Source organism: Symphalangus syndactylus, chromosome 7 (assembly GCF_028878055.3).
Source record: "Symphalangus syndactylus isolate Jambi chromosome 7, NHGRI_mSymSyn1-v2.1_pri, whole genome shotgun sequence".
Classification (NCBI taxonomy): domain Eukaryota; kingdom Metazoa; phylum Chordata; class Mammalia; order Primates; family Hylobatidae; genus Symphalangus; species Symphalangus syndactylus.
In genome coordinates, this window is record NC_072429.2 from 65,759,687 (window position 1) to 65,784,658 (window position 24,972).

At 40.8% G+C, this 24,972-nt stretch overlaps 1 protein-coding gene across 1 annotated transcript in view; it reads left to right on the forward strand.

The window, feature by feature from the left end:
* The first annotated feature begins 1,654 nt into the window (after window positions 1–1,654).
* The window catches only part of PXDNL (peroxidasin like), a 479,632-nt gene continuing 456,314 nt past the window's right edge, over window positions 1,655–24,972 (forward strand). The window contains exon 1 of the mRNA XM_055286430.2: window positions 1,655–1,996. Coding sequence (XP_055142405.1) covers window positions 1,833–1,996 — 164 coding nt within the window. The 5' untranslated portion in view covers window positions 1,655–1,832. The remainder of the gene's footprint in view (window positions 1,997–24,972) is intronic.

Consider the following 24,972-nt stretch of genomic DNA (forward strand, 5'->3'; position numbering starts at 1 on the left):
TTAACCAGGTGTGGTGGCGGGCGCCTGTAATCCCAGCTACTCAGGAGGCTGAGGCAGGAGAATCGCTTGAACCTGGGAGGCAGAGGTTGCAGTGAGCCGAGATCACGCCATTGCACTCTAGCCTGGCAACAGAGTGAGACTCCATCTCAAAAAAAAAAAAAAAGCTTTATGAATGCAAGATTTTTTTTTTATAATTCGAACTGAAAACAAGGCACAAAAGCTTGCAGAATTTCTTCCCTTCTACCTAATTATTATACACCCTTAGCTCAATGACTTTTAGAACCGCATGTCTTGCCTTTATCTCCCTCCTGAACTTACATATTTCTGAGCCCCTACCCTTTTTAAGTCTACTTTATGAATGCAAGATATTTTTATATTTTTATATTTTATATATTTTATATTATTTATATTTTTTGTATTTTATATTTTGAACTGCACACAAGGCACAAACCTGCAGGTCTTGTCTATGTCCTCCAAATCACAGGCACTGCCAAGAGCATAGTGATTGTTGGGGGGGATTTAAAGGAATAAATTTCCTTTTTTGGCTTTATTGGTATACTTGGACAATAAAAGTCATGTGAAAAATGTCAAATGTAAAGTTTAAAATAAATCATTCTTGTTCATGGAGATTAGTTTTTTAGATCTTTTTACATTTTAATCTCCCCAAAATCACATATTTAGATATGAACATTTTGCCAAAAGAGGGCAGTATTCGCCTACAGTAGAATGTAAAGGGACTGAAAAATTTCTGCAGAGAGAAGGATGAACTTATTTTCCTCCTAAGATTGGTCTACTAGTCTGATCATCTGGGATTGACCATGCAAGTTTTAATTTGTTTTCTATTACTTTTATGTATTTAAAACATTTTTGTTTGAAAATGTTAGTCTTTAAAGATAAAGCCAAAAATCTGTTTAAAAATACCTGCTTACAGAATGACCAAAAAGTAGATGTTTTCATATTTATTAAGTTTTCACACACATCCCCAACGAGGTGCTGCTCACTTCAGGGAAAGATGGCCAGTTCAAACTGCTGATGAAAAGTCTGCAGCCAGCAGGGCCACTGCTGCCAGCGTGTCCTGAGGGAGCTTGCACCTGTTTGACTTTACATATACATACTTAGGTTTGTCCATCAGTTGTCTCCTCTTCAAGGAGGTATGTGAGTTCATGGTTTTAAGCATATAAATTTAAACGTTAAATATTAAAGGAAGAAATCAGAAGTAGCCCATTTGAGTCTTACATGAGTGAAATGTGTTGGGTTTCAGAAGCAGAATACATAGAAGGAAATGAAACCGTTTTTTTTAAAGAGCATAGTTTGGAATAAGGAAAGAATATGTACACCTAGATGAACGAATTAGAACTCTGTCTGCCCTTTAGGGTTTGGTAATGTTACCAGATAAAAAAGAAGAAAAGCTGTTCTGCATTGTTTCAATACATTCTTAATTAACTTGGGCTTCAAAAGGACAGCTGGAGGCTAAGAGGCCGGGTTTTTTCATCAAATGTGCAGTGGAAGCAATTTTGGAAAAGTTTGTTTGCATTATGCTGCCTAAAACACGGTGTTCTAGAAAGAGGCTTTTGCATTGAAAAGCTTCTCGTCCTCGCCTCTGGGAGTCTAGTGCCTCCTAGAGCTGCTTGTGCCCTCAGCCCTGTAATGTGATACCCCTCCTCGTGGATTGGTCAGAGGGGTGTCCTTTCCCTGGGAGCTGCTTTCCACCAGGGCTCCCAAACTTGGCTCAGTCCAGCAGCCACCATCACCACCACTGCGGTTGCTGCTGCAGCTGCAGCTGCTGCTCTCCCTCTGGCTGCTTCTTCGCGTGGCCAGCAGCGAATGGAGCGATGGAGTCCAGACTGTTCTGCTGGACAACTCTCTTTCTCCTGGCCGGGTGGTGCCTGCCAGGGTTGCCCTGCCCCAGCTGGTGCCTTTGCTTTAAGAGCACCGTCCGCTGCATGCACTTGATGCTGGACCACATTCCTCAGGTACCACAGCAGACCACAGTTCTGTAAGTTCACATAAATTCCCCAGAAACCCTGTTCCCCAATGCTTCATTGCTTCTCTGCTAGGACCTGTGTCCTTTTAATTTACGATTCCTAATGCTCTCCCTGCTTGTATACTTAGAAGAGGCTTTTCACTTTTCAAACAATTTCGTGGTTCTGCTCTGTTAGACTAGAAAATGTGAGCAATGATGAGTTGACATAAATATATTTGTTTTGGATTCAGTTCTCTTCCAGTATCTTCCAGAACTTACCATTGAGAATTCTCATCTTCATTCTTCCTTCAATAATTTTCCTGCATACGTTCTCGATTTATTCCTATTCATCCTCTACTCCCAAATCTTTGGGCCTCTTAAATGGTCAGCACGTGTCTGCCCCATTTGGAAGGAACTAATTTAGCTTTAGAGTGTGGTTTCAATTGATTATGTGCTGACAAATTGTTAGGCTTTGTGCTGTGTGTACCTCCTCAGAGGGTGAAGTCCTGAGCCCTCAGCACTTGAAGCACTGTCTGTCTCCAGAACAGACCCTCAAATGGTCCATAGAGTTCTTGAATGCTTAAAAGCCTCGTGGAGCAGCCGCTTAGACTAATCGGCATCTAGGAGGCATTACGGGATAGTAGGGCAAACCAGAATTTGGGAGTCAAACAGGTCTGAATTCAAATCCTATCTTCTCATCTTTAATATTCAGATAATAAACCCAAGCATTTAAATTTATTTAGATTAAATTAAGTCATAATTAGATAATTAGAAGGGCAAATCACCACAAAAGAAGAAAAGGATCTGTTTCTAGGGTCTGTTTTTAAAGAAAAAAAAGACAACAAATTCAAAAATTTAAGAAAAAATGAAGAAAAGAAAAAATGCTGAAAGATGCAGACTAAAGAGGTTTCCTGCTCTATAATAAATATTTTGTGGGTTGTGTCGTGTTCATGGAAGACAAAACTGCTTGCAGTGTTTCAAGTCCATTCTTGGGCAGAGAGAAATAGCTTAAAATTCCTGGAATTTTGAGATATAAATGTTTAAGAGGATCATTGCCACACATTTGTCAGTCATAATCATGAAATGAGGACTTGGTAATAAAAAGTCCAATTTGATGGTATTTACATAGAAAATGACATCCATAGATTTTCATTTCTATAAAGCATTTCATTAATTTTATATGCATGCAAATATCAAAATAAGTCTTACTGTAATAACTAAAAAGATTCTTGAACTTGGGAGCACTGCTTATTGCTATGTGGACAGCACAGTTCTGCAAGTGCCTTCGACTCAGAACCAGCCATTTGTCCTTTTGTAATGACAGTTTTTTGGTAGATAGTAGCAAAGCCTTGGAGAAGGGGTTGCTTGTCTAATCAAGTGTCTTGGAGCTACGTGAGGTACAACTCGACCAAATTTTGTTTCCTAGGTGTTTCAAAGAAGAGGTTAGCACCCATTAGACACACACCTCTAAGTGTAATGAGCAGAAGTGAAATGATGTTGTCAGTGTTGTCATGCAGAGCCTTCCTCTATGTTTAAAAATAAAGCTTAATTGTGGATTCTCAGGCCCTTGGCCAGATCCCTGTCTGGGAGTCTGATGCCACCACTTGCAAAATGTGTTGCCTTGGACAAATTCTCAACTTCTTGGTGTCACAGTTTCCTAATCTGTAAAAATGGAGATGCTAACAGTGTTTGATATGGTTTGGATCTGTGTCCCCACCCAAATCTCATGTTCAGTTGTAACTCCCAATGGCAGAGGTGGGGCACAGTGGGAGGTGATTGGATAGTGGTGGCGGATTCTCGTGGTTTAACACTACCTCCCTTGGTGTTGTCATGGTGAGAGTGAGGTATCACAAGATCTGGTTGTTTAAAAGTATGTAGCTCTTCTTGCCTCTCTCTTCCTCTTGCTCCAGCCATGTGAAGTTCTTGCACCCCCTTTGCCTTCTGCCATGATTGTAAGTTTCCTGAGGCCTCCCCAGAAGCCAAGCAAAAGTTGCTGTACTTCCTGTACAGCCTGCAGAACCATGAACCAATTAAACCTCTTTTCTTTGTAAATTACCCAGTTTCAGGTATTTTTTTTTTTTTTTGAGATGGAGTCTTGCCCTGTCGCCCAGGCTGGAGTGCAGTGGTGCAATCTCGGCTCACTGCAAGCTCCGCCTCCCGGGTTCACGCCATTCTCCTGCCTCAGCCTCTCCGAGTAGCTGGGACTACAGGCGCCCGCCACCACGCCTGGCTAATTTTTTTTTTGTATTTTTAGTAGAGACGGGGTTTCACTGTGGTCTCGATCTGTCGACCTCGTGATCCACCCGCCTCGGCCTCCCAAAGTGCTGGGATTACAAGCGTGAGCCACCACGCCCGGCCAGTTTCAGGTATTTCTTTATCACAGTGTGTCAAAACAGACTGATGCACAGTTCACCCTATTGGTTATTTTGAAGATTTAATGAATTAATGCATTTTAAGTACCTAGAAAATTGTTTACTTCTAGTAAACACTATGGAAGTTTTCACTATTAGTATCATGTTTGTAATTCAGGACAGGAATTACAAACTTAAATATCTCTGGGAACCTGCCGGTAAATAATTTGAGGGAAGTAGGGTAGATGAAAGACAGACTACTGTGTGATGAATAGCAACTAGCCTGAAGCTTGGAGTGTGTGGGAATGGTAATGAAGGCAGAGGCAGCTCTTGCTAATGGGCAGCCAGCTACTTATCTAATTGATGGCCTTTGGGGATTTGGGCCATAGTTTCAAGAAAATATGGAAGCCAAAAGTGACATTCCCTAGCTTTTCAATATTAGCAGCTAATTACATTTTTAGGAATGGAAAGGCAAAAATACACAAGCCCAACCGTGCATATTTGTAGGTTGCTTTTTGCCTAAGACCTTCAGTTTGTGACTTCTACTAGATAAACGGTATAAAAGCTGAGAAGTATATGTAAAGCCTGTAAAAATTGCTCCTCTACTCCTCTGGGGCTAAAAATCCTTGATGTAGGATTGCATTTTGTGTCAGCAATATCATGAAAGATGACAATAACAATTATGAAAAAAAGCCAATTAATTTTTGAAAACTAAGGCAAATGGAAGCTGAATGAATTTCTCCCCAGCAGCAGAACCAATAGCTTTTGTTAAACCACTCTTATGTATGTTTATTGTCATTGTAACATGGAAATGATGTAAATAATATATTTAGCTCTGCAAATGGTCAACATGCTTCGTAAATGCTAATTAGTAGTAGTGTTAAAATTTCCTTAATTTTTTCCATTTTTACATGTTTTAAAATTTTAACATGAATGCAGAAAATATTTTCCTAAATCATAGATAAGAAAATTGTGTTATTTTAAAGATTGGTTACAGTTGATCAGGGTTTTAAGTTTAGAAAAATGCAAAACTATCCCTCCAAATTTTAATTTCATTCCACCTACAAAGATATCATTGTGTTTCTAAACTAATATCATTTACCAAAAAGCCTGCTGCCATTGAGAAAATCTCACTCTTCGTGCTGTGGATTTTAGTAAAACAAATCTTTCAGAATTAGAATTTGCAAACAAAAAAATGTCCAGTAATGAACACAGCATCTTTAGCGAGCCTGTTCAGTAATCAGAAGCCGTGTATGGTGAGTGTGATTTGACTCCATCCTATCCCAGGGTCATTAGGTTGTACTTTCCTAATTTCCTTAGTTACTGGTTAAGAAATAGACTCAGTGACTGCAAATTGAACATGCTCTAAAAACCATCTTGATTATATTAGAAAAAGTTTTAAGCTTAGGGCTGTTTTAATGATTGAGGATTTTCCTAAAAGTCATAAATACAAAAGTATTTACAATGTGAAATTCTAAACATTTAAAGACATTTTCTTTATGTGGAAAGCTTTCTTTGCTGTCCAAATAATACAAAACTCGAGGAACAAGATGGGGGTGGGGAATTGGAAAATGTCTTAAGCTCAGTCATGAAAAAGTGTGTCCAGCTGATAAAAAATTTCACCTTGTTCAAGAAGAAAATAGAATTCCTTCAACTCTTCCAATTTCCATTCTTTCTTTCTCTCTCTCTCTCTCTCTCTCTATATATATATATATATATAATATAAATGATATATATATATATTTTTTGGAATATATATATTCTCTCTCTATATAAATGATATGTTATGGAATAATAGGGAGTAGCTGCAGTCTGAGGCATCAAACATAATTTTATAATTTAAATTATATATAAAGTTTTATGTTATATATAAAATTTTATAATTTATATTATATATATATGTATATATAAAATACAACTTAATAGGGCTTACTTTTACCTTTGTTACAAAATTTTTTGTAGCTTATTTGTAACCAACATAACTTACTGGCTTTGAATGACCACTTGGCAGTAATGAACAGGCCTGAACTCCTTGGACCTTCCCCCACCTGGCATTATTGAGGGGAAGCACAGTGGGACCCAGATGAAGTGTGTCAACATTCAAACTTCCCCCAGTGGTTGGCTTGTTGGGGAGAAAAATGAAACTGAAAGTGGGCTGTCACTGACCTCCTGACTCTGGCCAGTGTGGTCCTGTGGAGAGGGGCTGGAAGAGGCTGTTCTGGAATGAAGGGCAGGTGAGTGTGGATGGAGCCCAAGCAGGAGAATGGACATAGGGACAATGTGGAGGGGACAGCTTGAGGAGGTAGAGGAGTAAAGGCCAGCACCACTGGCTGGGGTGTAATGTACCCTGGAGACTTGGGAGTCATCCTTCAAGAAACAAATGGACAGACAAATTGCTTTAGAAGGTCAGTGGAGCCAGGATATCCTACAACAGCCTGTACTTAGATGGTATATGCTGATTAAAGTATTAGAACAGTGTTCCCTACACTAAGTGTTGCCTTTCAACCTACTGTAGATTCTATAAATGAAGTGAAGGGATGTGTTATGGAATAATAGCTTTGTGGGGGGGTAGCCCCAACCTGAGGCAGTAAAGCTGTGGTGCCTGTGCTAGTTGGAGAGCTACTGCACAGGGGAAAATTTGAATGACAGTACGAGTCTGGTGTTAGAAGGACCAATTCTGCTTCTGTATTTATGGAGTAAAAAGGGATGGTGAATGTCCTCGTTTGTCAACTAGTTGGGCAACAAAGACAGTGAAATAAGTGATAAAGAGGAGAAAAAAGTTTAATCATTGAGAATGTGAAAGCAAAATAAATCCTGGGGCCCCAAAAATCACTAAGCTAAAGGGAAAGGTCAAGCTAGGAACTGCTTAGGGCCAACCTGCCTCCCATTCTACTCAAAGTCACCCCTCTGCTCACTGAGAAATATCTGTATTCGACTGCCTCCTTTGGAGAGGCTAATCAGAAACTCACAAGAATGCAACCATTTGTTTCTTATCTACGTATGACCTAGAAGCCCCCTCCCCACTTCAAGCTGTCCTCCTTTGCTTCAAGTTGTCCCACCTTTCCAGACCAAATCAATATTCATCTTACATAAACTGACTGATGTCTCATATCTCCCTAAAATGTATAAAATTGAACTGTGCTCTATCATGTCGTGAGGACCTCCTGAGGCTATGTCATGGGAGTGTGTCCTCAACCTTGGCAAAACAAACTTTCTAAATTAACTGAGACCTGTCTTTGATATTTGAGGTTCATACATTGTTGAATTTTGTTGTGTTTTACTTGGGCATTCTGGTAGAAGGGGTGGGGGCTCAGAAATATATAAGCTTAGGAGGGAGATAGAGGCAAAACATGCAGTTCTGAAAGTCATTGGGCTAACGGTGTACATTAATTAGGTTGAACAGAAGAAATGAGATTTCCCAGAGGGAAGAATGGGAAAAGGCCACATAGGCTAGAATTCTGGAACGCTCCACGGTCAAGTAAACACAAAGAAGAACAAAAGCCAGGACGGTCACCAGTGGTTGTGTAGGCTGTGTACTGCACAACTCCGAAGTGTTCTGGGAAATGTGCTGTGCAGCTGTGCAACACAGTGGTTCTGGGGGAAAAGGAGGGAAGAGACAGAGGAATACATCTACCAAAGACTCAGGAGGAGCCCAGAAGAGAGTATCGTTTGTTCTTCAAGGGCGAGGAGGGGGGCCACATCTGTCAGAGCTCGAGATGGCAGAGTGCAAATTCCACCTCTAAGAATTTGGAAGAGAGGGACAGGGTCAAGTGAATTTTGTTGTTTATGTTGGTCTGTTTGTTTTTATGAAGGACAGGGAGTGTTTTTTTGTGTGGTAGGCAAAGGGAATGAGAGTAGTGTGGGAAGAGGAAGGATGTGAGAGCTGAAAAATGGGTAGGTTTTCTATTGGACCTCACGTTTCCAAAGAGAGATACTCGCTGAGATATTGATATAAGCAAGTAACTGAGAGCTTCCTGTCTAGATCAACAGGCAGGACACAGACCTCCTTATCTGGGAGGCAGGGAACCCAGCAGGACAGATGGGAGGCCTCCAACCCACAGTGAGCCAAGGCCTCTGGAAGCCTCCCTGCTGCAGCACATGTTCTAACCCAGGTGCAGAATAGGTCTGACAGTGATGCTTCTGGCCCCAAAGGGAGAGAGAAACATTAGAACAATGTTGAGGATACCTGGGTGTTCAGCTACTACATTATTTTGTAAATGTATTCCTTTGCTTAGATATCTTTCACAAATAATGTTTATAAAGTTTTGTTTTATTCAATGAAATGTTTACTCAAGGTGATGTAGGTTTAAGTTATGTAAATGTTTATCAAAAACAAATAGGTACCAATATAACTTAAACATCCTGATATGTTCTTTGTTAGCCTGTATATTCCATTCTGCCATGAAGTTCAATAAGCTACTTCACAGGATGCATGAAGGGGTATATCACACAGCCCTTGTTCTTGCTGTTATATAAAATTGGCTATGTCTGAACAAAATTCAAATCACAGACCCTTTTCAAATGCAATATGAAAGCATTCATGTGTTCTGCCTTTTGTTTCAGGCAACAGAGTAGCCACAACAAATGACACAGCACAGTTTTATTGTCAAACTCTAGACCAGGGATGTCCAATCTTTTGGCATTCCTGGGCCGCGATGGAAGAAGAATTGTCTTGGGCCACACATAAAATACACTAACACTAACAATAGCTAATGACCTAAAAAAAAATTCACAAAAAATCTCATAATGTTTTAAGAAAGTTTACGAATTTGCTTTGGGCCACATTCAAAGCCATCCTGGACCACATGTGACCTGCAGGTTGTGGGTTGGACAAGCCTGCTCTAGACAATGAAGTGGAGAAACTCAGAATTATGTTTAAAATCCATGTTATTTTGCTGCTCCTTCTGATTAATTTACATAACTTTGTTGGTCTTCTGCAGTGATTCTTCATTGGAGTAGTAAAAACACCAAGAAACAGTAACTGTGCAATTCTGACTGTTTTATGCATGCATTTTAAAATTAAAAAAAAAAAAACCTTGAACATGACTCCAGCTAAAAAGACTTAAAAAAATTCCTGTCTACTAACTTCTTTAAAAAAAAAATCGGCCGGGCGCGGTGGCTCACGCTTGTAATCCCAGCACTTTGGGAGGCTGAGGCGGGCGGATCACGAGGTCAGGAGATCGAGACCACGGTGAAACCCCGTCTCTACTAAAAATACAAAAAATTAGCCGGGTGTGGTGGCGGGCGCCTGTAGTCCCAGCTACTCGGAGAGGCTGAGGCAGGAGAATGGCGTGAACCCGGGAGGCGGAGCTTGCAGTGAGCCGAGATTGCGCCACTGCACTCCAGCCTGGGCGACAGAGCGAGACTCCGTCTCAAAAAAAAAAAAAAAATCAGAACTAAAAGCCCTCATTTAACCACAAATGCTACAGAGTGTTAATGGTTACATATGCTATGAGAGACATGCATGATATTTTGTGCAAATGATTTCCAAGAGTAACAACACAGACCTTAAGATTCATCTACTCATGTTGCCTGGAGTGTGAGCCCCAGGAATAAGTAAAAGAGGCACCTGCCTACATGCATGGTTTGAAACAAACCTAGAGGTCCCCCAAAGGTAGATTTCCCAACAGCTTACCACTTCAGCTAATATCCCAATGAAAGATATACATTTTATCTAACTAAATAGAATGACCTCAGCTTATTAAATTAGTGCCTACCAGTCCAGCCCCAATACAATTAGAACATAAGTGGATTGTGTTTATGAAGGTGCAGCAGAAAGTCTAGAGAGGCAGGAACCCAAATGGGCTTTGTTCACACTGTTCTTTATCGGGGGAACCAGCCCCCAATATTTCAGCATAGGTCCTTTCTATTTTCCCTAAGTGTCAGCCAGTCTGAGAAATAAAGAGAAAGAGTACAAAGAGAGGAATTTTACAGCTGGGTCTCCGGGGGTGACGTCACATATCGGTAGGTCTGTGATGTCCACCTGAGCTGCAAAACCAGCAGGTTTTTATTAAGGACTTTAAAAGGGAAGGGGGTGAACGAACATGGAGTTGGTCACAAAGATCACATGCTTTAAAGGGCAAAGCAAAGATCACAAGGCAAAGGGCAAAATTAGAATTACTGATGAGGTTCTGTGTTCAGCTGTACACATATTGTCTTGATTAATATCTTAACAGAAAACAGGGTTCCAGAGTAGAGAACTGGTCTGACCTCAAATTTACCAGGGCGGGATCTTTTCCCCACTCTAATAAGCCTGAGGGTACTGTAGGAGACCAGGGCGTATTTCAGTCCTTAACCACATAGGACAGACACTCCCAGAGTGGCTGTTTATAGACCTCCCCCCAGGAATGCAATTCTTTTCCTAGGGTCTTAATATTTAATATTCCTTGCTAGGAGAAGAATTTAGCGATATCTCTCCTACTTGCACGTCCATTTATATGCTCTCTAAAAAAAAGAAAAATATGGCTCTATTCTGCCCAACCCCGCAGGCAGTCAAACCTTTGGTTGTCTTCCCTTGTTCCCTAAAATCACTGTTACTCTGTTTGTTTCCAAGGTGCACTGATTTCATATTGTTCAAGCACCCATGTTTTACAATCAGATTTCATATTGTCAAACACATGTTCTACAATCAATTTGTACAATAGTGGTCCTGAGGTGACATACATCCTCAGCTTACGAAGATAACAGGATTAAGAGAGTAAGACAGGTGTAAGAAATTATAAGAGTATTATTTTTGGGAACTGATAAACGCCCATGAAATCTTCACAATTTATGTTCAGAGATTGCAGTAAAGACAGGCATAAGAAATTATAAAAGTATTAATTTTGAGAACTGATATGTGTCCATATTAAAATGAAATCTTCACAATTTATGTTCCTCTGCCGCAGCTCCAGCTGGTCCCTCTGTTCAGGGTCCCTGACTTCCCACAACAGTTCTTCCTGCCAGGAATGCATCCATGGCCCTTTTCTCCACACTGAGTCTGCTCCTGCTTGTTCTGCAGAAGCGGCTCAGAGCTCACCTCGGGGAAGCCTTTCTTCTCCCTGTTAATCCCAGGCTGCATGACACACCTTTCCTGTCTTATCTGAATCAGGGAATATACTACGTGGAATTAGCATTATTAACTTGTCTTTCTGAGAGACTGAGTTCCTTCAGGGCAGAGAACAGTGAAGACAGACAATATAAAATATATTAACAAAATATTTTGCATACCGACATATTTTATGTTGGGATATTAACATAAAATATGTTGCATGCAGGAATGAGCCAATTGGCCCAGTGAAACTTGAGGGGTGCTGAAAATATTGCCCATTTGAAAGTTTGACATGGGGCAGGCCCTCCATTCTAAGAGTGCTGTGGACCACTCTGTGTTTAACAGGGAGTTGCCTGGACTGAAATGATTTTAGTTGTAAGCCTCACTTACTACCTCACCCGTGTTGATGACTATTTTTACAGAAAAGGCCTGTGGTATGTGCCTGTTCAAAGAGGAAAATAGATTCCAAAGACAAAAATTTCTAGGGAAAATGAGGTAAGGGAGAAAAGAGAATTAGAGGCTAAATATTCTGACAGGCAGATATGAGAAATATTTGAGTGCTGATGTGATGGTTAATCCTGTAATGCTGTGAGGGTTGGGCATGGGTAGGGAGAAACTTACAAAGATCTCCATCTCTCTAGTTGGCACCCTTGTTTTAAACCAGATGTAGGTGCACAGTAAAATGGTTTGTTCTTCATACCTAGATCAGAATGCCTCCTTACCGGGAGCTGTTCCCTCCCTGGCTCACCTTGCCCTGTTAGAGAGAGGCTGATTTTGCCACGGTCTATATTTTGGCCAACTCTAAAGACAAGTATAGTTGAAAAGTTGAGAATTTATTTTTAAAATGTTCCAAGTCAGCTAAAAGCAGCCACCAAGTAGGGAGTATAACTCTGTTTGCATGGGAATCCTAGACAGCTCTCATGGCACCAGCCCAAGACAACAATCAGTTATTATATTTTTAAGCTTCCCAATGTTTGTTATAGTAATAATTTTTTTATTTACTTGTACCTCACATTTTCTCAGGAAGAATATCTTCTTTTAAAATTTAATTTAATTTTAAGTTCCAGGATACATGTGCAGGACTTGCAGGTTTGTTGCATAAGTAAATGTGTGCTATGGTGACTCGCCACACCTATCAACCCATCACCTAGGTATTAAACTCCACATGCATTAGCTGTTTATCCTGATGCTCTCCCTCCCTGCCCCACCCCGACAGGCTCCAGTGTGTGTTGTTCTCCTCCTTGTGTCCATGTGTTCTCATTGTCCAGTTCCCACTTACAAGTGAGAACAAGTGGTGTATGGTTTTCTGTTCCTGTATTAGTTTGCTAAGAATAATGGCTTCCAGCTCCACCCATGTCCCTGCAAAGGAAATTATCTTGTTCCTTTTTATGGCTGCATAGTATTCCATGGTGTATATGTCTCACATTTTCTTTATCCAGTCTGTCATTGATGGGGATTTGGGTTGATTCTATGTCTTAGCTATTGTGAAGATACGTGTGCATGTATCATTATAATAGAATGATTTATATTCCTTTGGGCATATACTCAGTAATGGGATTGCTGGGTCAAATGGTATTTCTGATTCTAGGTGATTTACATTCCTTTGGGTATATACCCAGTAATGGGATTGCTGGGTCAAATGGTATTTCTGGTTCTAGGTCTTTGAGGAATCGCCACACTGTCTTCCACAGTGGTTGAACTAATTTACATTCCCACCAACAGTGTAAAAGGTTCCTATTCCTCCACAGCCTTGCCAGCATCTGTTGTTTCTTGACTTTTTAATAACCACCACTCTGATTTGCATCAAATGGTATCTTATTGTGGTTTTGATTTGCATTTCTCTAATGATCAGTGATGTTATGCCTTTTTTCGTATGTTTGTTGGCTGCCTAAATGTCTTCTTTTGAGAAGTGTCTGTTCGTGTCCTTTGCCCACGTTTTAATGGGGTTGTTTTTTTTTCTTGTAAATTTGTTTAAGTTCCTTGCAGATTTTGGATATTAGGCTTTGTCAGATGAATAGATTGTAAAAATTTTTTCCCATTCTGTATGTTGTCTGTTCACTCTGATGATAGTTTCTTTTGCTTTGCAAAAGCTCTATAGTTTAATTAGATTCCATTAGTCAATTCTTGCTTTTGTTGCATTGCTTTTGATGTTTTCATCATGAAATCTTTGCCTGTGCCTATGTCCTGAATGGTATTGCCTAGGTTTCCTTCTAGGGTTTTTATGGTTCTGGGTTTTACATTTAAGTCTTTAATCCATCTTGAGTTAATTTTTGTATAAGGTATAATTTTTGTATAATGAGTCATTTCAATTTTCTGCATATGGCTAGCCAGTTTACCCAGCACCTTTTATTAAATAGAGAATCCTTCCCCCATTGCTTGTTTTTGTCATGTTTGTTGAAGATCAGTTGATTGTAGATGTGTGGTCTTATTTCTGAGATCTCTATTCTGTTCCATTGGTCTATGTGTCTGTTTTTGTATCAGTACCATGCTGTTTTGGTTACTGTAGCCTTGTTGTATTGTTTGACGTCAGGTAGCATGATGCCTCCAGGTTTGTTCTTTTTGCTTCGGATTGTCTTGGCTATACAGGCTCTTTTTTGGTTCCACATGAATTTTAAAGTAGTTTTTATTCTAACTCTGTGAAGAATGTCAGTGGCAGTTTAATGGGAATAGCATTGAATCTACAAATTACTTTGGGCAGTATGGCCATTTTCATGATATTAATTCTTCCTATCCATGAACATGGAATGTTTTTCCATTTGTTTGTGTCCTCTCATTTCCTAGAGCAGTGGCTTACAGTTCTCTTTGAAGAGGCCATTCACAAACCTTGTAAGTTGTATTCCTAGGTATTTTATTCTCTTTGTAGCAATTGTGAATGGGAGTTTATTCATGATTTGGCTCTCTGCTTGTCTGTTGGTTTATAGGAATGCTTGTGATTTTTGCACATTGACTTTGTATCCTGAGACTTTGCCGAAGTGGCTTATCAGCTTAATAAGCTTTCAGGCTTAAACAATGGAGTTTTCTAGATATCGGATCATGTCATCTGCAAACAGAGACATTTTGACTTCCTCTTTTCCAATTTGAATACCCTTTAATTATTTTTCTTGCCTGATTTCCCTGGCCAGAACGTCCAATACCATGTTGAATAGGAGTGCTGAGAGAGGACATCCTCATCTTGTGCCAGTTTTCAAGGGGAATGCTTCCAGCTTTTGCCCATTCAGTGTGATATTGGCAGTGGATTTGTCATAAATGGCTCTTATTATTTTGAGGTAAGTTCTATCAATACCAAGTTTATTGAGAGTTTTTAACATGTATCAGTGTTGAATTTTATCCAAGGCCTTTTCTGTGTCTATTGAGATAATCATGTGGTTTTTATCTTTAGTTCTGCTTATGTGATGAATTACATTTACTAATTTGCATATGTTGACCAGCCTTGCATCCTGGGGATGATGCCAACTTGATCATGGTGGATAAACTTTTTAATGTGCTGCTGGATTTGGTTTGCCAGTATTTTATTGAGGATTTTTGCATTGATATTCATCAAGGATATTGGCCTGAAGTTTTCCTTTTTTGTTGTATCTATGCCAGGTTTTGGTATCAGGATGATTCTGGCTTCATAAAATGAGTTAGGTAGAAGTCCTTCCTTTTCAATTGTTTGGAATAATTTCAGAAGAAATGGTACCAGCTCCTCTTTGTACCTCTGGTAGAATTCAGCTGTAAATCCATCTGGTCCTGGGCTTTTTTTGGTTGGTAAGCTATGTATTTCTGCCTCAATTTCAGAACTTGTTATTGGTCTATTCAGGGATTTGACTTCTTCCTGGTTTAGTCTTGAGAGGGTGTATGTGTCTAGTAATTTAACCATTTTTTCTAGATTTTCTAGTTTATTTGCATAGAGGTGTTTATAGTATTCTCTGATGGTTGTTTGTATTTCTGTGGGGTCAGTGGTGATAACCCCTTAGTCATTTTTTATTGTGTCTATTTGATTTTTCTCTCTTTTCTTCTTTATTAGTCTAGCTGGTAGTCTATTTTATTAATTTTTTTTTTCAAAACACCAGCTCGTGTATTCATTGATTTTTTTTGAAGGTTTTTGTTGTTGTTGTTGTGTGTGTCTCTATCTCCTTCAATTCCACTCTGATCTTGGCTATTTTTTGTTTTCTGCTAGCTTTGGAGTTTGTTTTCTCTTAGTTCTCTGGTTCTTTTAATTATGATGTTAAGGTGTCAATTTGAGATCTTTCTAGCTGTGGGGGTTCATTCAGGCTGGTGGGAAAAATATTAAAGATAGTTATAGTAATAGCCACAAACCTTCTTGGAAGGCCGAGAAGTTTGCATAGCTTGAGTAAGGATTATAGCTGAAGGCAACCTGATCCTCACCTTAAGTAAATAGCTTAAAGTGAGTACAAAGGAATGTGGGGAGTTTACCTAATGAGCTTATTTACTCATGTGGTCTTAAGACCAACCTTTGATCATTCGAGGGTGCATGATGTCTCTCTCTGGGGTTGGGGTGACCAGGTTAATTACCCACAGGTGTGTTTACTCATGACCTTTGTCAATTAATCTTTACTGAATAAATGTAAGTCTCACTGGCAAGTCGGGGCCATGGTTGCAAATAGTGGCCCAGACACTCAGCTGAACTGGCAAAGCAGAATATCTGTGTGTCAGTGTACTTTATTCATCCATCATTGGGTCAGGGTCTGTGGGACAGACCCCCGCATCTAGCTTTTTGGGCATTTAGTGCGATGAATTTGCCTCTTAACACTGCTTTAGCTGTGTCCCAGAGATTGTGGTACATTGTCTCTGTGTTCCCATTGGCTTCAAAGAACTTCTTGATTTCTGCTTTAATTTCATTATTTACCCAGGAGTCATTCAGGAGCAGGTTGTTCAATTTACATGTAGTTGTGTGGTTTTGAATGAGTTTCTTTATCTTGAGTTCTAATTTGATTGCACGGTATTCTGAGATACTGTTTGCTATGATTTCAGTTATTTTGCATTTGCTTTGGAGTGTTTTACTTCCAATTATGTGATTGATTTTAGAGTAAGTGCCATGTGGCACCAAGAAGAATGTATATTCTGTTGTTTTCTGGATGGAGAGTTCTGTAGATATCTATCATGTCCACTTGATCCAGAGCTGAGTTCAAGTCCTGAATATCCTAGTTAATTTTCTGTCTTGATGATCTGTCTAATATTGACAGTGTGGTGTTAAAGTCTCCCACTATTATTTTTTGGGAGTCTAAGTCCCTTTGTAGGTCTCTAAGAGCTTGTTTTATGAATCTGGGTGCTCCTGTATTTTGTGCATATACATTTAGGATAGTTATCTCTTCTTGTTGAATTGATCCCTTTACCATTATGTAATGCCCTTCTTTGTCTTTTTTGATCTTGGTTAGTGTAAAGTCTGTTTTGTCAGAAACTAGGATGCTTTTTCCTACTTTCCATTTTCTTAGTAAATTTTCCTCCATCCCTTTATTTGACGCCTATCTGTGTCTGCACGAGATGAGTCTCTTGAATACAGTACACTGATGGGTCTTGACTTAATTCAGCTTGCCATTCTGTGTCTTTTAATTGGGACATTTAGTCCATTTACATTTAAGATTAATATTGTTATGTGTGAATTTGATCCTGTCATCATGATGTTGGCGGGTTATTTTGCAGACTTGTTGATGTAGTTGCTTCAGTGTCATTGGTCTTTGTACTTCAGTGTGTTTTTGCAGTGGCTGGTAACAGTTTTTCTTTTCCATATTTAGTGCTTCCTTCAGGAGCTCTTGCAAGGCAGGCCTGGTGGTGATGAATTCCCTCAGAATTTGCTTGTCTGAAAAGGATTTTATTTCTCCTTTGCTTATGAAGCTTAGTTTGGCAGATATGAAATTCTGGGTTGGAAATTCTTTTAAGAATGTTTAATATTGGTCACTAATCTCTTCTGGCTTGTAGGGTTTCTGCTGAGAGGTCTGCAGTTAGTTTGATGGGCTTCCCTTCATAGGGGACCTGGCCTTTCTCTCCAGGTGCCTTTAACATTTTTTCCTTCATTTCGACCTAGGAGAATCTGATGACTGTGTGTCTTGGTGTTGATCTTCTCATGGAGGATCTTACTGGGGTTCTCTGGATTTCCTGAATTTGAATATGTCCTGTCTTATTAGGTTTGGTAAGTTCTTCTGAATGATATCCTGAAGTATGTTTTCCAACTTGGTTCTATTCTCCCCATCTCTTTCAAGTACCCCAATCGGTCATAGGTTCCATCTTTTCACATAATCCCACAGTTCTCAGAGGTCTTGTTCATTCCTTTTCTTTTCTCTCTAATCTTGTCTGCCTATCTTGCTTCAGCAAGACAGTCTTCAAGCTCTGAAATTCTTTCTTCTGCTTGGTCTATTCGGTTAATGATACTTGTGGTTGCATTGTGAAGTTCTCATGTTGTGTTTTTTAGCTCCATCAGGTCATTTATGCTCCTCTCTAAACTGGTTATTCTGGTTAACAGCTCCTGTAACTTTTTTTTCCGTCTTTTTTTCTTTTTTTGACAGAGTCTTGCTTTGTTGCCCAGGGGAGTGCAATGGCATGATCTTGGCTCACTGCAACCTCTACCTCCCAGATTCAAGTGATTCTCATGCCTTAGCCTCCTGGGTAGCTGGTATTACAGACATGTGTCACCATGCCCAGCTAATTTTTGTAGTTTTAGTACAGACGGTGTTTCACTAAGTTTGCCAGGCTGGTCTTGAACTCCTGACCTCTAGTGATCCGACCACCTTGGCCTCCCAAAGTGCTGGGATTACAGGCATGAGTCCTTATGCCCAGTTCCTATAATGTTTTATCATGGTTCTTAGCTGCTTTGCATTGGGTTTGAACATGTTCCTTTAGCTCAGCAAAGTTAATTATTACCCACCTTCTGAAGCCTACTTCTGTTAACTCATGCATCTCAGCCTCTGCTCAGTTCTGTGCCCTTGCTGGAGAGGTGTTGTGATCATCTGGAGGAGAAGTGGTGCTCTGTCTTTTTGAATTACTAGCATTTTTTTGTTGATTCTCATCTTCGTGAGTGATACGATCTAGTTTTGATCTTTGAGGCTGATGACCTTTGTGGAGTTTTTGTGGGGACTTTTTTGTTGATGCTGTTGTTGTTGTTGCTTTCTGTTTGTTTGCTTGTTTGTTTTTAACAGTCAGACCCCTCTTTCATAGGGCTGCTGTGGTTTCCTGGGGGTCCACTCCAGACCTGGGTCCCTCGTGCAAATGTCATCAGTGGAGGTTACAGAACAGCAAAGATGGCTGCCGCTCCTTCCGCTGGGCTGTCTGTCCCAGAGGGGCACCAACCTGATGCCAGTGGGAACACTCCTGTATAAGGTGTCTGGCAACCCCTGTTGTGGGGGGTCTCACCCAATCAGGAGGCACGGGATCTGGGACCTGCTTAACAAAGCACTCTAGCTGCCCCTTGGTGGATAGGGTGTGCTGTGCTGGGGGACATCCCATTTGTCCATACTGCCTGGTTCTCAGAGCCCGCAGGGGTAAAGACTAAGTCTGCTGATTCGTGGAGACCACGGCTGCCTCTCCCTACAGGAGCTCAGTCCCAGGGAGATCAGAGTGCTGTCCCTAAACCCGTGGCTGGAGTTGCGGAAACTCCTGCAGGGAGGCCCCGCCCAGTGAGGAGGGCTGGGTCAGGGTCTGGCCTGAAGAGGCAGTCTGGCCACAATCTACCACAGCCATTATCCTTTGCTGTGGGGAATTCCTCCTGGGTCCAAACCATCCAGTCTCTCCAGCACCAGCAGGGGGAAAAATGGCAGACTGGAGCTGCAGTGATGGCTGCCACCCCCGCCCTGGGAGTTCAGTTGTCTTAGGCAGCAGGCAGCTGCAGTGATGATGAACACCTCTGCTGCCGGGAATTCGGTAGTTTTAGACAGTCTCCAGCTGAGTGGTTGCTGAGAATCTGCACAGCTCTATGCTTGGGACCCAAGGCCCTGGCGGTGTGGGCTCACGAGGATCCCCGGGTCGCATAGATCAGTGGAAAAAGCGTGGTTTCCCAGACAGGGTAGCACGATCACTCATCACCTCTCTTGGCTCGGGGTAGGAGCTCCCCTTGCCCTGTGTGGCTCCCAGGTGGGAGATAGGGAAAAAATACTATGATATACAAGCTATGGTTTTAATTGGTATGAAACTTTGTGCAGAACTTTGACGATCGTGGCTTGGAGAACTAGGAACTCTTCCTGTGTTCAGCAAGGACTTGGAAGAATTGCCCCCTTTCTATTACACAAAGATGCTTGCTAAAATATAGTGGTGGTTTGGGACCAGAGCAAGATACGAGCACAATGACAATTATATGAAAATAAGTGTGCCTCTGTACTGAAAACCCCAAGTCTATGAATTTGTCAGGTGGGCTGTCACACTACTCTTCTTTTCCTTGCTGTCCATGGGTCATGCCAACCACCTAGTCAGTCCCAATGAGAGAACCTCGATACCTCAGTTGTGGTGCAGGATTCGGTCTACATTTTCATTGTTCTCAGTGGGCGCCTCTGACCGCAGCTGTTTTTAGTCAGCCATCTTGGCCCCTCAGGGAAGATTTCAAGTAGCTGATTGCTCTTCTTACTTAAGGGAGTAGGTAAAACTCAATGTTTTCCACCTACTTTTTCTAAATCATTTGTTTTCTTTTTTTGTATAATTTCTGATTATATTTTTCTTTTAATATTTCTTTGAATTTTTTGAATGCAAAAGAAGGGTAGCAGATTCTGTAAACAGAAAAGAATTTATTTTTTCTAAGAGGGACATCATCAGATTTACAATCTATTGCTAAATCTTACTCACCCGGGCATCTAGGTCCTTGTACTGAGAATGGAGCCTATACAAAAAATATAACTTTCAAGAACAGCCCCTATAATGATTAAGCATTGAAGGATTTTATATCCACTATTGAATTTTTCTTTGCCACTATCTAGTAAAGCAGGACAAGTACTAACCTGAACTGTCTAGAGAGAGCGGGAAGCTAACTCTACTAAGGGGAAGCTATAAGAACACCTGACTTTTAGGGTTGCATGCACCGGCAGGGGTAATAAGTTATGCAAAACTACTTGTGTACCCTTCCATACTTTTCTCCGTCCAATGAATTTGACCAACGAGATGGAATTAAGGCAGCAGAAAGTCATCTGGATGACATGGTCACAGCTGTGTTGGGTTGACCCAGTCCCTGGGTACTCTCTGACTATTAGAGAATGGCTTTTCATTTCATGACCTTCAAGCTCTGAGCAGTTGTTTGTTAAGGGTGCCTTCCTGAATGATTGCAGGTCACCTCTGTGTAGTTTGGAAGGCACTGTCACCCACAGTCCTGGCCAATCTGGACTACACAGTTGTGAATATGATCTGAGTCTCACAGAATAAAGCCCATGGAAGTCATGTGACCACATGATCTACCGGTCTTCCTCTGTGTAAGAAGACATCTCTTAGCAAGCTTAGGCTTTGCCTGCAATGTATTTCTGGCTCACAGATCTAGTTGAGGGGCAAGAGAGCTCAGTAGTTAGGACCCTGGATCCCAGAGCCTGACTGCCTGCACTTGAATTTTCCCTTCACAGTTTATGAGCTGTGTGTCTTTGGGCAAGTAGCTTCAATCCTTTGGTGTCAGTCTCCTTGCCTTTAATTTTGTGCTTATTTACCATGTACCAGGAACTATTCAAATGTTAGCTGTACCTATTAGTACTAGTATTATTGTATCCATTAAAACCCAGAGGTGAAAATGGTAAATTCTAAAAGATTCTGGATCTCTTTTTAAAAAATAAGGCAGGATACAAAGAAGTGTATTTACAAAGATTACGAAAATGATCAACTAGTGTCTCTTGAAGCCAAAAAGTTATTTTTGTTGAGAAAGCACTGGAAACACTCACTCTTAGCATGACTTTACTAAAGTTGCAAGTTCCTGAAATGATGATTTAATGTTTAGAAACATTCTTTTTTTCCCACAAACTAAAGTTTTTACCGGGTGTGAGAGATACATGAGATACTGGAGAGTATGTTTAGAAGACGGTAATCTAATAAATTCATAGACTTGGGGTTTTCAGTACAGAGGCACACTTATTTTCATATAATTGTCATTGTGCCCGTATCTTGCTCTGGTCCCAAACCACCACTATATTTTAGCAAGCATCTTTGTGTAATAGAAAGGGGGCAATTCTTCCAAGTCCTTGCTGAACACAGGAAGAGTTCCTAGTTCTCCAAGCCATGATCGTCAAAGTTCTGCACAAAGTTTCATACCAATTAAAACCATAGCTTGTATATCATAGTATTTTTTCCCTATCTCTAATTTGTATTTATCAGAATTCTGAGATTTGTGCTACTGGAAAATTGCCCCCTCATCTTTCCTTTGAAAGATATGTGTGGGGAAGAAGGAGAATCTTAAGGGTTTTATTTGTTTGTTTTTGTGCACACACAGCTGTAGGAACCTGGAGCTTTAGAGTTTTTAAAAATAAAAAAATAAAAATAAAAAGTTTTTAAAAATACCTGGGGAGGTAGAGGGTGGTGGTCTAGAAAAAATCAGAAAACTTTGGAGATCTAGAAAGTACCTAGAAGCAAGGGAGAAGGGGCAGATTGGGAAAAGTTTTCACTTTTGAGTTAAAATATCTTGGGTAGGAGAGGAGTGAAGCCAGCATTAGCTTTGGAGAGGGAGCCCCGGAGAGGGACTGCGCTGGGCAAAAATAGAGGAGCCTCCTGACAGACCTGCAAGGAAGGCAGGCCTCCTGGTGGGGCTGTTTACATGGCTGAACAGGCAGGCCTCAGGATTTGGGATTTGAGGATCCCATGCACAAATGTTTTAACAGGTTGGGTCCTGCTGCTCTATGCTTCAGTGGCATGCTGTGTACTTGTTTTCTGACAACTTTAATCAACATTTGTATTTACTTATTTAATGTTTTCCCCATGACATTATAAGCTCCACAAAAGGGATCATTCTGTCTTCATGAGCACTCTATCCCAAACTCATAACACGGTGCCTGGAATACAGGATGTGTGCAATAAGCATTTGTTACGTGAAGGCTCTGGCCGCATTAATGATGCGCCGGTAGCTTTTTTGCAGCAAGTGTTTCTTTCCTGTGTTGCCTGGCGCTTGACTAAAGGCAGTAGGACACAGGCACACAGATGAGTTCTCACGACTTCCCCTGGGAAGCAGGTAGCACCTTTAGGGTTCCATTACTTTACAGATTCAGCTTTGCACCTGTTCCTTGCTGGGGCCCAGACAGGCAAGGCCCTGCCCCGCGGAGCTCTCCTTGTCGCAGCAGGGCCTGATGAGATGCTTTTCCCTGGTGCAGGGGCTGTGAGACCTGGGGTCGGGGCGGGAGGATTCGCTAGTCTGGATGGAGTGAGGAGAGGGTGTTGGTCTTAGGATCTCAACCGCAAGAAGGAGCAGCCTTTCCGAGGTCGGGACTGAGCACGGCCATACAGGCACACAAGGTGGGGACAGGCCGAGCACAAGAAGAGTGGACATGTAGAAGCAGACGAGGAGGGGAGGCGGGGGCCTACCCACACCGGTCCAGGGTGGTGGCTGTGCTCCAAGTGCAGAGGGAGCCCTGCGTACCCGTACCCGCGAAACAGGCGATGTAGTGACCCTAGACCTCGCGGACCGGGGCAGAGAGCGCAGGTAGAGACAGGGCGGCACGGAGACATCTGGGCCCTGGGGCCTGGGGCCTAGCGGGTGGGGCAGCGGAGCGGGGCAGGAACTTCCCCACCCAGCGCGGGGCTCTCCCTCGCCTAGGAGCCAGCGCAAAGCAGCTGCGCCCGCCGACCCTCCGGGAGCCCCACCTCGCCTGCTCCGCTGGCTTCCCTGCAGCAGGTTCTAGAAATGGCGGTCATCCAGTTCTTCCTGACATGGGGCGGGTGCTTGGGAACAGTTTTGAGTTTAACAGATCATTTTAATGCCGTTTTTTAACTCGGCAATTGAGAACTTACAAGAGGGATTTTTTTTTTTTTTAATGAACACATTTTCCAAATGAAATTTTTTTGTAGTTACTGTATATGTACCAAGAAAGATACGTTAGGTTTTTTTGTTTGTTTGACTTTTTTTGGGGGGGGGGCTTGTTTTGTATTTTTTAAAAAGGGTTTGTTAATTTTTCTAATTTTACCAAAGTTTGCAGCCTGTACCTCTATAGAACAGAGATACTTTAAATCACATACCTGCAGACAAACTGGAGCAATGTTATTTTTAAAGTTTTTTTCACCTCCTTATTCTGTATGTATTCTGTACAGAATTCTGTATTAGGGAAGAAATAAGACAATTTGGTGTAGGCTTTTTCTAAAGTCCAATATTTTTTGTCCAGATGTTAGATTCCCAGAATAAATGTTTTTCATATATATATATATTTTCATATATATAAATATATATATTTCATTTATATATATAAATATATATATATTTCATTTATATATAAGTATATATATTTCATTTATATATAAGTATATATATATTTCATTTATATATAAGTATATATATTTCATTTATATATATAAGTATGTATATTTCATTTATATATATAAAAATATATGTATTTCATTTATATATATATATAAAAGAGTGGCAGCCCTCCTCGACGCTGTAGCAGGAGCAAGGGCTGCTGGCACCCAGGGCTGGGCCCACCCGGGCCTCGCCCCCGCTGCCCTCCGCCGCCTCCAGGCCCTTTCCTCACCGATCAGTGCGGACAGTGTCGCAGAGAGCTGCCCCTCCAGCATGGGCCCACGTGTAGGCTAGGGAAGAAAGGGATCCTGGAATCTCTGTGCCTCATAGAAACAATAGTGCTGCCCTTAGTTGCTCCTGGATGCCAGAAGAGAAAATAAGAAAAGGTTTGCAACTCAGGACCTCGTCTTAGAAAACAGAAGGCTTTATCTTAAAAAGGTGGTAGAACCTTCCACCAAAGTATTAGCAAACAAGATAGGAATTTAAAGGCAAAATTTAAAGTAATTTAATGTTTCTTTGAATATTCATTCTTTGGAGTCTGAGGCCAGCTGTACCTCACTTTGTGGTGGAGGAAATCCCACACTTGCCATTTGAATGCCTGTGTGGTTGACAAAGAATCGTCCTCCTCTTCCTTTTGAATGGTATTTCATTTCATTTCTCTTTCAAAATGAGGGTTTGTGCAAAAAAAAAAAAAAAAAATCTATTAATGAAAATTAACATGAAAAAAATTGACTTGTTCCCAGGCCTGTGTCTAATTAATTTTGTTTTCTTTTCCCATACAGTCATACTGTGCTGTTTCCCCTTTTAAAACATCACATTTAATTATCCTTGAATAACCTCATAGATTTCAATGCATTAGAGACATTTTTAAAAAACAAGCATCGGATTGTTCACTGTAAGTCTTGTTACATCTTAGATTGACGGCTTAAACTTCCAAGACTTGAAAAATAGTGGAAAAAGTTTACTAGAAAAATATTTTGCATATATTTTTAGGGCAATAATAACAATAAATGCGATAATTCATTTTTTAAAAATGACGGAGTCTAAAGATAAGTAACACAAGTTCCCTTTAATTTCCTAATATTTGCTCTTCCTTCTAAACTCTAAGCTTCTTTGTGTGCTCTTTCCCCTGAAGGATACTCCTTGGGTGGATTTTATCTTCTAAAGATAAGCCTTTTGTCATTCAAGTCTGGTGTATGTTTGGAAAAAAACAGACCAAGTGCAAGCAGAGTGCAAA